Source organism: Saccostrea cucullata, unplaced genomic scaffold, assembly GCF_032062105.1.
Source record: "Saccostrea cucullata isolate Sc308-1 unplaced genomic scaffold, CSIRO_AGI_Scuc_v1 ctg1376, whole genome shotgun sequence".
NCBI lineage: Eukaryota > Metazoa > Mollusca > Bivalvia > Ostreida > Ostreidae > Saccostrea > Saccostrea cuccullata.
The window spans coordinates 1-12,500 of NW_026921539.1; the positions used below are offsets into that span (position 1 = coordinate 1).

A 12,500-nucleotide genomic window follows, 5' to 3' on the forward strand; every position below is an offset into this window, starting at 1 on the left:
TGGTTTGTTGTTATATAACATTAAATTGTTGTTTTATGTCAATGAGCAAAGATGATAATAAGTATCAGCAAAGCATATTATTATTTATACATGGACCTTTATTTGTACATTGTGATGGTTTTAGTAATAGTTTTGATTGGAGCATTAAAAGGTATAATGATCAGTGTACCAAGCCTCTAGCATCTCTTCAGGGTAAACCCATGATGCTTTAGATTTTTATTCTCCAGACTTTGTTCACGCATTCTCAATTTATAGTCTCAATTCGCTTTAAATAATGTACCGCGTTTTAAGTAATATAATATTTCAAATAAATTTTATTTTCTGCCAGTCTTACGAACCTTTGTTGGTTGTTGATTAAAATACAACAATTGTTTGTTGTGGCTTGAATGATTGTCATAGGAGAAAATCACATTTTATAACAGAAATTGATATTTACGTTACTGTCGCCGATCATCGTGTAGTTTTTATTTTAAACCAAAAAGAATTTTTAAATCATTAACTCAAAATCATACCTTAATTTTAAGATATCTGAGCATACAGAGAAAGACTTACGAAAATTATGAGTATATAGCGAAGATTTGACAATTAAACTGCAAGAATTGACTGCACAATATAAGTGCCGGAAAAACGAAGGTTGTATCTACCGTTTCGTTGTTTCGTATATGTCAAGGTCACATTTTTAGCTCAAACTTGTAAACAAAATTCAACTGGAGCATGCATAGGTGAGAAATATGTTCTAACAACTTTTTAAAAAGATTACATCAAATTTTTTGGTCTGCTTACTGAGTATATTCATTCGTGGATACCTGAGATCATGGTAACTATGGAAACTTATTCAACTCTTTTCTGCGCACGCGTATAATAGGGAGGAAGAAGTACCCGGGTATTTTGCAATATTTTCGTTCTGGGGCAGACAGAAATTATTTTTACTTTTATTTTCCCCATAAAAATTTAATTTTTAGGTTCTGAAACCTGTAATTTTCTGAAACCTAGTACTTTTAGGAATTGAACAAAATTTACAGAGGTCATGGGAAAATTCTACATTTCAATCATTTGTCAATTTTCCCCTTTGTGCGTCACTGTGCCACTTTAAGTTTCGCCTGTGGTTTCCCAGCTGTTTCTTTCACAAAGCTTTTTTGAAAAGGGACAATATATCAATGAAATAAGATGAAAAAGTTTTAACTGTGCTGTCTCGGAGAAACAATGTGTTCTAAAATACTAACTTCAAACCCCATATAAGATTGTGATGAATCTATCAATTTGAAGAATAATAAACCAAGTCTGAAATGCAATACAAATTTTAAACCTTTTTTTTTACTTTCATCCAAATTATATATAAAATTTCTGAACATCTAAAGTACAGCTTAGATTGCAAGAAAAACATGGATATCATTGAATCAGGTGTACATTTATGGAATAATCTACCATTACATGTTAAATTATCACCATCCTTGTCTGTTTTTAGAACGAATTTTGAAAAAGTTATAATCAGTAAATAAGTATTAATTTTCATTATTATTAATGTCTTGTTATTGTTATTACTACGTCTTTAAACTTTGTATATTGACTTATTTATTCTCCTATATTTCCATTACTTTAATTTGTACATTACATCCGATTATGAAGATATAAAATAAGCTTATCATTGTTCAATATACTGTGCATCCGTATGATTTGAAAATTACAATTGACATGATATTATTCAATTGTAGAAGGCCCCGTGGTTTAATGAAGAATAGTACTTTGAGTAATTGGTTAATATTCATTAAATAAAGCATTATTATTATTATTTTTAAATTATTATTAAACTTTCTTCTATATTTTTTGCTGTTTGTTTGAACTTATATCTAATATTTTTTAAAAAAATGGTTATATTACACTAAAATCCTCTATATACATTAAATTTTTTTAGATTTTTATATCATTTCTGTAGGAAATATAATTCCAGAAAATACACTGCGTTGCATGCCTTTCATACACTATCAATTACAGTTAAAAACGGCTGTTGCTTTTTTGTGTGTCAAGATACTGGTTGAAATTAAATCCATTTCCATTTTTTTTGCTTTGCAAGAAATACATTTATTAACATGTATGAAATTTGCACCTAAGTTTTCCCATTTGCATTGTTGCATAGACATATGACTTAGGAGGTATGTGTGTGTCAGCTTTAATGGTACTGAAAATTCAATTTACGTTATATGAAAGTAGAATGTAATTCCAAGCAAATGTGATGTGCAACAGTAATTATTGACCAACTTTTGTATGGGTGGTAATAAGGTTTTAATTTTGAATTTGACGATAAAATTTTCACAAATGAATTAAGCATTTCTGGTATGTAGTCAACAAACCTTGATTTTGGCCTGTACACTTTTAAGCATCATTTTAGCTCAACTTCAGTATTTAAATGTTCAGCGAAAGGCTGGTTGCTCTACCCCCACTCCCCACTAATATACTGAAAATACAATATATTGTAATAAGAATAAAAAATACCTGGCATTTTGAAAAAATCGCCTCCCCCCTATAAAATTTTCGACTTTGAGCAAGTTTTTAAAAGACCCTGCCTTTTTTTTGCCTTGTCAACTTTCCAGGTAATTAAAAAAAATTCTCTGGCTACCCCCCCCCCCCTCCCCCCAACACACACACATACACTTTCAAAAACGATGCTATGTGAATGACTGCATTTGAAATAATCAACAGATTAAATGGTGGAAGGGGGGTCTGAATTACATGAGTCCTCTATAGATAAATCATTTATAACTTGAATTTTCAATTCAACCCTTTGTAAGAACACAGATTAGAAAATTCATAAAATTCAATAATTTGAAATAATATTATCATTTTCCCCCCGAATATACTTTTATTTTTTTATGATATCTATGTGCGATATTTACGTTATATTAAACAAACACTTCGTAAACAGGTAATGGCGAAATATTTAACTTTTTAATATTTTAAATAATGTGCATTTCTCTGGGCATATAATAAAGAATAAATTAATGTAGCATTTTAGGGAATATTATCATTATTAAGTTAATCATCGAATGTGCTAAAACTTGTTAAAATAAAAAGAAAATGATTTCATTTAAATGAAAATTATGTCCTTTTTATTTTTACTAATAATTGAATCAAAGATTGTACACCCCTTTTACAAATGTGCTTAAACGTTTCATGAATGTTTATAGTTAACAAAATTTGATGTGTATTATATTAATTTTGTATTTTAAAAAAAGTCTTTCGTTTCCAAATATGGCTTTTCAACATCACGTAAATATCTTAGTGTAAAATTAGCCCTCCAACTGCTTTGATTTCGAAGGAGGCCAACAAAACAATGCATGAAGTATGTAAATCAAATTGCGATTTTTAATAACAGTACACTTTCATGTTTCAAATGACGTATAAAAGTGTTAATTTCAGTTCACTAATTTTTTTTACTTTTACCAAGATCGATTTGTGACTATAAATTGAGAATGCTTGTGTTATATCATTCTCAAGCTTCAATGTGTACATGTATTATATCTATAGGCTGCAGCCCAGTCAACCATTGATGAGTTATTTCCCCCTGATGAAGTGTCCACAGATTTAGATCAGATAGTTGTCTCCCTTGACAGAGATCTCGTGGATGATTTTCCCGCCTCTGATCCACGCTGGGCGGAGTCTAGACAAGGTGAGACGTCAAAGGGCAAATTGTCGTGAAGCTCGTATGGGATCTTTGCCTTTTATATTGATGAGAGATTAACATCCATTTATCGTGACTAGTACAAAGAATTATTGATTCATGGTGGTCTTTATGAGAAACTTGATAATCATTTATTGTTTGTAGATGCCACCAGTAGCACCACTTCACTAATCATCATCAACCAGCTGACAGATAAACTCAGAGCTCACGAGTACGTCATCAACTTCCTCAAAAAGATGAGTCTCTGGGAACAGGTGAGGGTCAGGGGATACAAGGTCAGATTAGAGAGTTATTTTGACCATAGGTCCTTAAATTTAAAGAAATTTAAGTATTTAGGGAGAACTTTTTTTGCCTGGAGGTAGTTGACTTTCTTTGTATTTTATGCCATTTTCAACAAAAGATGATGTTTTAACAACTGAGTATAGGGGTTCCTTACTTTTTTTTTCTAAAGAATAAATTCTTATGAATTGCAGTTGAATCTAGTAACCATACGGGACACACGGATGTTGACAAGACATGTGATGTGTGAACACGCAGAAAAAGTACAGGCCGCCATAGCACTACGTCAATTACATGGGGAGTAAGTATCTATAAATAGACATGTAGTAAGTATGAGTATCATTCTCTATAGACATGTGATGTGTGAACATGCAGAAAAAGTACAGGCCGCCATTGCAAAACAGCAATTACACGGGGAGTAAGTATTTATAAAATGATAGACACATAATTTGTGAACCATGATGGAGTTTCATGTATCTATAAAAAGACATGTGACTTTTTAATGCCACAAATTGAAACCTTCTTTAATGTTATACCAATATGAAAGAAGTTACTTAGCAAAAATAATGTGTGCTTTATATGAGTTAATTGACGGAATACAAAAACCTCCATAGGTTTACTGGTATAGTGGATGCAGCCATAAAGAAAGTGTTGGAAATGAGACGAGACGTCAACATTTCCCTAAACCTGACCCCACAGGATTTATTTTACAGGGAGGTATGTACCAAATTTGACCCCAAAGAACTTATTTTATAGAGAGGTATATAAATGTATTAAATCTGACACCACAAGAGTTGCTTTACAGAGAGGTATGTACTAAACCTCACCCCACTAGACTTATTTTATAGAGAAGTGGGCGTGTTTCGTTATTTTCTATTTGTGTGTTGCCTGTTTACGTTTCATGATTTTCTATTTGTGTGTTACCTGTTACAGGTGTCAAGGATACAGGAAGTAGTCGAGTGTTTGTTGGCGTATCAGGAGGAAGTACTGATGGCTGACGTCACGGTAACGGAGATTCTCACCGTCATTACATCAGTCAACACAATATTACAGGTAAATATTGATAGAATCTAGTTTGCCCCATATTATTTTTGCGGTATTCATGTACAATGTATATTTCTGTACATCTTTTATTAAATTTTCATAACACCTGAAAACAAGGATTTTTTGTCTATCAATGCACCATATTTTTAAGTTACCCCACTATTAGACACCATCACATCTTTTTGAGAAGATTAAAATAACTTTAATTTAAAATATAGAGACTGTCTATGCTGTTTATTTGTTATGTTTAATTTACAGGAAATGTTACATAAAGCCCTACAGTATCGTCAGACCAAATCCACAATGTACGAATGTGAGGCCCCTCAAGGGGACGTCCCAGAATACATACCCTGGACATCTACAGGAGGGGACCATGGGATCAGGACATTCCTTGTTAAACAGGTTTAATACGGTTTACTAAATTAATTTTTTACAAAAAAGTCACACAACTTTTAAATGCTCTATTGAGGGATCCTTAAAAAGAAATTGATAGAAAAGAAATTGATATTCACCTACTGAGTGAGAAAATGTCTACTATATTTATTTTAGTTCAGTAAGACGATAGAGGTAGTGATTTATTGTTTAGCATTTGTCTCTGGGTTATCTTAGTTCAGTAAGATGGTAGAAGCCGTGATTCATTTAGTTCTTTTTATTTATTTTATTTTGTTAAGATGAAGAGGTGGTGATTAAGTGTTTATTAAATGACTGTGTTATTTTTAGTTCAGTAAGACTATAGAGGTGGTAATCCCTGAAATCCGTGACCCCGAGGGTCAGGAGAAGATCTACCAACAGCTGGCAGCCATCGCTGATATCGTCCTGGACGGTTACGTCAGTCAGTTAGAATCGCTAGAAAATAACGTCAGTAGACGACAGCACTTCAACGAACTACAGCGACGGTACGAACAGGACAGACAACAGCTGATTATGCCTCTCAGTAAGTTCTTATTGTTATATGGAGTGAAGAGTAGAGTACATGTATGTCTGTAAAATAGAGAATGATCAGAAATATAAAACTTACTGAAATAAAGAGGGAAATTATTTATCAAATCCATCCGAAAATTTTATTTCATCCTTATCTATTAAATAATTTAAAAGTAGAATTTTTAAAGTATAAATGCAATGCTATTTACATATTAATTTGTCTATTATTTATAAACTACTGATGAGTCAAGAGAAATGTATATCAACTTGTATTTCATAAAGTATTACTGTTTCTATAAAAGTTTAACTAATTGTCCCTTGATCACTGCATGGTTTATTTTCATAATAATTACTCGATTAACCATTCTTTGTTGACAGTGGAGGGGAAGCAGTACGAGTTAGCGGCGTCCCTAGCCGAGAAATATTGTGACTTTGAAATCCTGATTCAGCTGTGTGAGTTATCACACAACACAGACAGGATAGAGAAATATCTACATCAGTTCTCTGACAAGGTATGTCTATAAATAGACAGAATAGAGAAATATCTACATCAGTTCTCTGACAAGGTATGTCTATAAATAGACAGGATAGAGAATTATCTACATCAGTTCTCTGACAAGGTATGTCTATAAATAGACGGAATAGAGAGATATCTACATCAGTTCTCTGTCAAGGTACTGTAAACAAATTTTTTTTTGCCATTTACCATGAGTAAACTAATTCGCAACAATAAATTTTCAAGATCAAGCCGTTTTCGGAACTGTTTTTAATTAAAAAAAAAAAAGACTTGAAGGACCTGTTCGCGACGAGATATATTCACGATGACAAAGCTTTAGCGAATCTCAAGAAAATTTCTCTTGCGCTAATAAGTTGGTTTACAGTATGTCTATAAATAGACAGGATAGAGAAATATCTACATCATTTCTCTCGCAAGGTACACATTTTCTATCTGCACAGACAGATGTTTCATGCAATTAATAAAAATAATTTTCAATTTATTTTAATGGAGTTTGAGAGTAAAGAGTTTTAGATATAATGAAGAATGGTAACAATTATTGAAAATAATTAATTAGAATATTTATTTTTTCAGGGTTTTGCAAATTTCCTATACACATGGTACATGAAAGAAGGTAGATGGCATAACTCTGATGAATAAATATGAAATCTGAACAGGAAGGAAGGTATTTATACATAGTTGATATTTATAAAACTTCACATGTATGTGATTTGTTAATGTTTGTATGTTAAGGTAAGAGAGGAAAGCTCCTGGCTTTACCAGTCAGTCAACAGAGAGAACTTGGTAGATTTCTACAAAAGGAGGACATTAAATCTCTTAGCTGGCTCCACAATATACAGACCAACAACTTCTCTAAGGTAAATCATATCTGGACATCCAATTACCTTTGAATTCAAAGAAACCCCTTTAAATCCATTAAATTAATCCTGGAATTTGACCTGCTTAAAAGCATAAACAAATTGTAACCTATGCCAAATCTTTAGATAGGTTGTTTTTTCAGCAGATTTTACGGAGTATCCAGTATTTGTTTTCACCTCATATGACCTAGGGGTTAAATCTTAGCAATGTTTTGCTGATCCCACCTCTGATGTTTCGGAGGTCCGTGTTTGCTCTGCTCTTATTTTGTTTATTTGTTTAATGGACGTTGAGATTGAGTGCTGTTCGTTATTTCCATATCCTTCCCTTTGCCCTAACAGTGCATCAGTATGTCATCGTGTGTTTATGGAAAGTTTGATCTGGTATTTTCTTTTATTTTCAGGCCCACGCCACTCTTTTAGAGTTGGGCAAAATGGAGCAGGGCTCTTTGGCAAAGAAAAAGGTCAGGTTTTGTTGATAATAATTCATTTATTTGATATCTTATTACTCATTAAAACCTGTTCTCTTATGAAAAAAGGAAATGTTTTCTCTACCTCTTCAATTAACAACAATGTGCTTATAATAAACAATGATAATAAATAATGAAAGGAAGATGGACTTGTCATTTGTAGATGCTATCATGCTTTATAAACTTGTAGACAATGTTAACTAGTTTATTTTTCTTTGGACAGGTATTGTAACAACTAAATGTGAATGTATTGCTTAAAAAATTGCTGAAGACAAATGTTGTTTGATCTTTTTATTTTCACATGTTCATGTATATATACATTATCAAATTTGTGAGTAAAACACTTCATTTATAGTTTGACAGATGTAGGTTTTGTGGTTAATAAAGCATTTAGTTGGAACATGTATCTTATTAAGTCAGGAAAACTTCTCTTTTGATCCTCCTCCTTTTTTTCTTGAATAAACAAGAGTGTTTAATAATAAACTGAAAGAAAGATGGACTTTTCATTTAGATGCTATCATGCTTTTTAATCATGTAATCTAAAGTTTAATTTTCTTCTGGACAGGTAAGTGTTTAATTATATAATAAAATTATTAATATTATGTATTGTGTAGAAGATTGCTTAAGAACATTATCGAATTTGTCAGTATAACACCTCAGTTATGTGTTTATGTCCCTGACTGACTGAGTAGTCGTACGTTTTGTTTTGTAGACACTGTTAAGTCTAAGTAAATTGGCCGGACTAGCAGCTGTCCCAGATAATGGAGAAATAGACAGCAACATACTAGGTAGGTATTAGTAGTCAGATAATGGAGATATAGACAATAACATACATGTACTAGGTAGGTATTAGTAGTCAGATAATGGAGATATAGACAATAACATACACGTACTAGGTAGGTATTAGTAGTCAGATAATGGAGATATAGACAATAACATACATGTACTAGGTAGGTATTAATAGTCAGATAATGGAGGTTCGTATTTTAAATTAAGTGTATAAGACATTATTCTTACCACATGGGTTCAGTAAAACATTTAATTCATGAAACGAACCTTTAAGAACCTTTGATGAAGTCGTATGCTCTAATTTCTATTATAATATTATGTTATAATATCAGGAAGAGGTTGCTATTGTTTACCAAAAAAAAAATAATAACATTGTTATTAAAATGTACAGTAATTTACTTATTAAAAAGTTGCATTTTACAGTGGCTGGAACGTTATTGTTGACAAACCAATCGTGTAGAATCGTTCGTGTATAGTGAGTGATCGTTCGTTTAAGTTCGTTAGTGTATCAGACTCACTCGTGTGCGTTTTTAATCGTGCGAGATCGTGCTTTTAGAATCGTGTAAATTTCGTTTTGTAAGTTTTTATCAGAATGTTATTTCTAAAATATGCATTTCCCTTGTTTGTTTTTCTTAATAAATTATATAAAATCAAAATAAAATGAAAAAGTGCAATTTACATAATAGAATGCAGAACGAACTAATTATCGCTCGTAAACAAGCAATATAGTAAGTCGTACAATATTAAGTCCTCGTCAAATAAGCCGATTGATATTGTGTTAAACCGTACTTAGATCTCTTACGCCTTTCTGAAAAATCTGATTTAGTTATTATTTATTTCTTATTGTGTTCAAGATAATCTCGAAATCAATTCATTGAAAATAAATATTTTTTTTTACAAAGAAATAAACATTTCTCAATGCTTACATTGCTACATAGTATAGTTAGTCGACAAATATACATGCACACGGCATGATTTTCGGGAGTTTTGATTATCTGTGTTTATCTCTTGAGCTTATTTGAAACTAATAAATTTAAATTTCTGCAAATAAAAAGTTGAATAATTGGCAAGTTTATCACACATTGAATAAATGGAATCATAAGGATAAAATTTGTAATTATAAATTAAGTCATTCAATGCTGCCATTTTTGTTGAATCGTATCCTCCTTTCTGCATATCATGATATCCAATTTAATCAAATTATACGACCCACATACATGTATATCGTCTAATCTAATAGAACGAACAAAATCCGTTTTCTTTGATCGGAGAATTACCTTAAAAATAATCATTTTTAATCTGAAATATTCAGTCTTGCATATATTTAGTTACAAAAATATCATTTTCTGTTTTTTTTTTTCAAAGTCTATGAAATAATATTAATAATTCTTTGAAATCTTAAATAATTATTAAGCTTTATTTCGTTTTGAAAATATCAATTCCTAAATATTTTGAACTATTTTGAGTAAAGAAACGTGCGTTTGCGTTAACAATCGTGCAAGATCGAATAACGTGTAGAATCGTGAACGTGAAAGATCGTTCGTGTAACAGGTTTAATTGTGCGTTAGTCGTGCGGAATCGTTCGTGTAAGTTGTCAACAATAACGTTCCTGCCACTGTAGTCCATTTACAAATTAATATAGCAACCAAAAAACTAGCTCGGTTGAAATTATTTTTGAATGGTCCTTAGATACTAAAGAATTCTGACACAGAAAAAAAACATTTTCTTCTTTTGCTTTCTTTGCCTGAAGTATAAAATGATGTATTTACTGTACATTATTGTACAGGATTTATGTTTAAATTTATTTTACTTTTTGTTAATTTCAGACATCAATGAAGAACAAGAATTAATTGCCCATCAGCAGCAGTTACCTGCCCTTGTCATAGAGGTTAACTTATATATTAACTATTGTTTTATAACAATATGTTTTTATCTTCTTATCTTCTATTTATGTTCATCTTATATCAATTAACTCACAAATCCAATTTAACAAAAATTGGAATAATGAAATAGTAAATTTTAACAAAAATCATTTTTCTTGTAGAACCTTGGCATAGAGCCAAACAATATGAGAGTTCTCTCCCCTGTACAGCTGATAGAGGTATGTATCAGTGGGGACTTCCACCTTAATTTCTGTCTCTATTGATTGTAGACTATAAAGAAAAATTGTACAAAACATTTAGTATTCTCTTGCCATTAAATGCTTATATTGTAAATTTTATTGTATTATTTATTTTTTTTCCAGTTATACATCTCAGGAACAAACATTGATGCCACGGAATATGATTTCAAGAAAGCACTGGATCTCTTACAATACATAGACAAGGTAAATGTATAAAAATGTGAGTATAATAAAAAAAAGTTAATTAAATGCACATGTACATAGGAATTTGAGCAATAAATAAACAACAGACGGGGGTATCTTTACTTATTAATGTCTCAGAAGATTCAATTTTTTTGTAGAAGATAGATTTTAAGAACAGATAGCTTCCTTTTCCAGTTTAATGTATTTTTTGAATACCTCTGAAAATATAAGAACAGAGATATTCAAATATGGATAAGAATTGTGCCTTTAATTTTTTATTGAAGACTATATTAAACCCCAGAGTTTTCAGCATTTATTTTCTTTCAGACCGACCCATCAATAGACTATGAAAGTCTGAGGATGCACATTTGGGCCCAGTCTATTCTTAGAGACAGGTAAGGGCTCAGGTAGAACTATAGAATCATGATACCTGTAACGCAGCATTGTTAAGGCTTGAATTAGGGGACGGGGCCTAATTTATACGGGAAAAGTTTACTGTGACGTCACACAAAAAATATGACTTTTATGTATTTATCATAATATTACCTGAAAATGAAATAATTTGCAACTTTTAACTGTATTAGAATAATAAAAAACAATTAAACTTATCAATGCATTAAAAAAAGTTGCTAGGTAAATCCCGTACAGCTGGTTTTGAACAAAGCAGTGATTGCGATGAACTTGTAAACATGACGTCATATTGGTAAAAATGACGTACTTCATGTGCTGTGAGAGGCAGATTGAGGATTTTTTTTAACAATGAAAAATGCGTTTTATTATTAAAAGAAATATTATTTACAGGTTTTAAATAATAGATTAATACCAATGTATAGCCTTTGTTTAGTGCGATTATTAATTAAATACCAAGAGAATGTATTTTATTAATTATTCGTGCTTTTTATGTACAGGTTACTTATATTTTACATCGTTATGCACCATAAAATCGTACTTTCGCAAGGGCATACACTACATAGACCTTAATCATTTTTTGAATATAGATAAACGATATTTATCCGTAACTGGAAAAGTACTAGTGCTTTCTTTAAATCGATCGGGCGTGATTTCATAAGTACACAAAATATTTGGTAAAAGTCTAATATTTTTTTACATTGGCCTATTTACTTGAAAATTTATCTATCAAAACGCGAATTCTATTCAAAGCAGCAGCACTTTTCAGAAACTACAAAGTACACAGGTAAAATTGCAACGTATGTTGAACATATGTTTAACATACGTTTAACATATGTTCCGAAACATATGTTCGCCATAAAAAACGAGCAACATATGTTAAACATACGTTTCTAAACATATGTTGATTATATGTTTAACATATGTTATTCATATGTTTTGTATGATCATATGATGAACATATGTTTGTGTTCATATGTTGAACATATGTTGAGCATATGTTAATTTTATTTCTTTCCTTACATTTTCCTATTAATAATTGGTATTTCTTTGGATTGCGATGTGAACTTTATATTAAACTTGGCCTTAAATGCCTTAACCAAACAATAAGAAATTAAATCAAAACTGTAAGCATTAATCCTGTATTTATTTTTCAAATTTTTACACAATTCTGGCTTTGTATCCCTGACAGTGACTGCATAGCTTCTGAAATGATGAAGAAAATGATTCAGTAATC

The 12,500-nt window shown here is 31.1% G+C and overlaps 1 protein-coding gene and 1 long non-coding RNA gene across 2 annotated transcripts in view; one reads left to right on the plus strand and one right to left on the minus strand.

Annotated features, from left to right (window-relative positions):
- Positions 1-3,522: 3,522 nt before the first annotated feature.
- LOC134260235 (nuclear pore complex protein Nup133-like) overlaps positions 3,523-12,500 on the plus strand; it is a gene marked incomplete at its 5' end in the record, with an annotated part of 15,445 nt that continues 6,467 nt past the window's right edge. The window contains 16 exons of the mRNA XM_062742811.1: positions 3,523-3,664; positions 3,821-3,930; positions 4,150-4,256; positions 4,570-4,672; positions 4,889-5,008; positions 5,258-5,401; positions 5,720-5,933; positions 6,299-6,432; positions 7,011-7,050; positions 7,170-7,294; positions 7,696-7,755; positions 8,474-8,549; positions 10,377-10,438; positions 10,595-10,651; positions 10,796-10,876; positions 11,183-11,250. Of these exons, the coding sequence (XP_062598795.1) occupies positions 3,523-3,664; positions 3,821-3,930; positions 4,150-4,256; positions 4,570-4,672; positions 4,889-5,008; positions 5,258-5,401; positions 5,720-5,933; positions 6,299-6,432; positions 7,011-7,050; positions 7,170-7,294; positions 7,696-7,755; positions 8,474-8,549; positions 10,377-10,438; positions 10,595-10,651; positions 10,796-10,876; positions 11,183-11,250 (1,643 nt within the window). The remainder of the gene's footprint in view (positions 3,665-3,820; positions 3,931-4,149; positions 4,257-4,569; positions 4,673-4,888; positions 5,009-5,257; positions 5,402-5,719; positions 5,934-6,298; positions 6,433-7,010; positions 7,051-7,169; positions 7,295-7,695; positions 7,756-8,473; positions 8,550-10,376; positions 10,439-10,594; positions 10,652-10,795; positions 10,877-11,182; positions 11,251-12,500) is intronic.
- The window catches only part of LOC134260228 (uncharacterized), a 3,624-nt gene continuing 3,525 nt past the window's right edge, over positions 12,402-12,500 (minus strand). The window contains exon 5 of the long non-coding RNA XR_009990493.1: positions 12,402-12,469. This is a non-coding gene — a long non-coding RNA (uncharacterized LOC134260228). The remainder of the gene's footprint in view (positions 12,470-12,500) is intronic.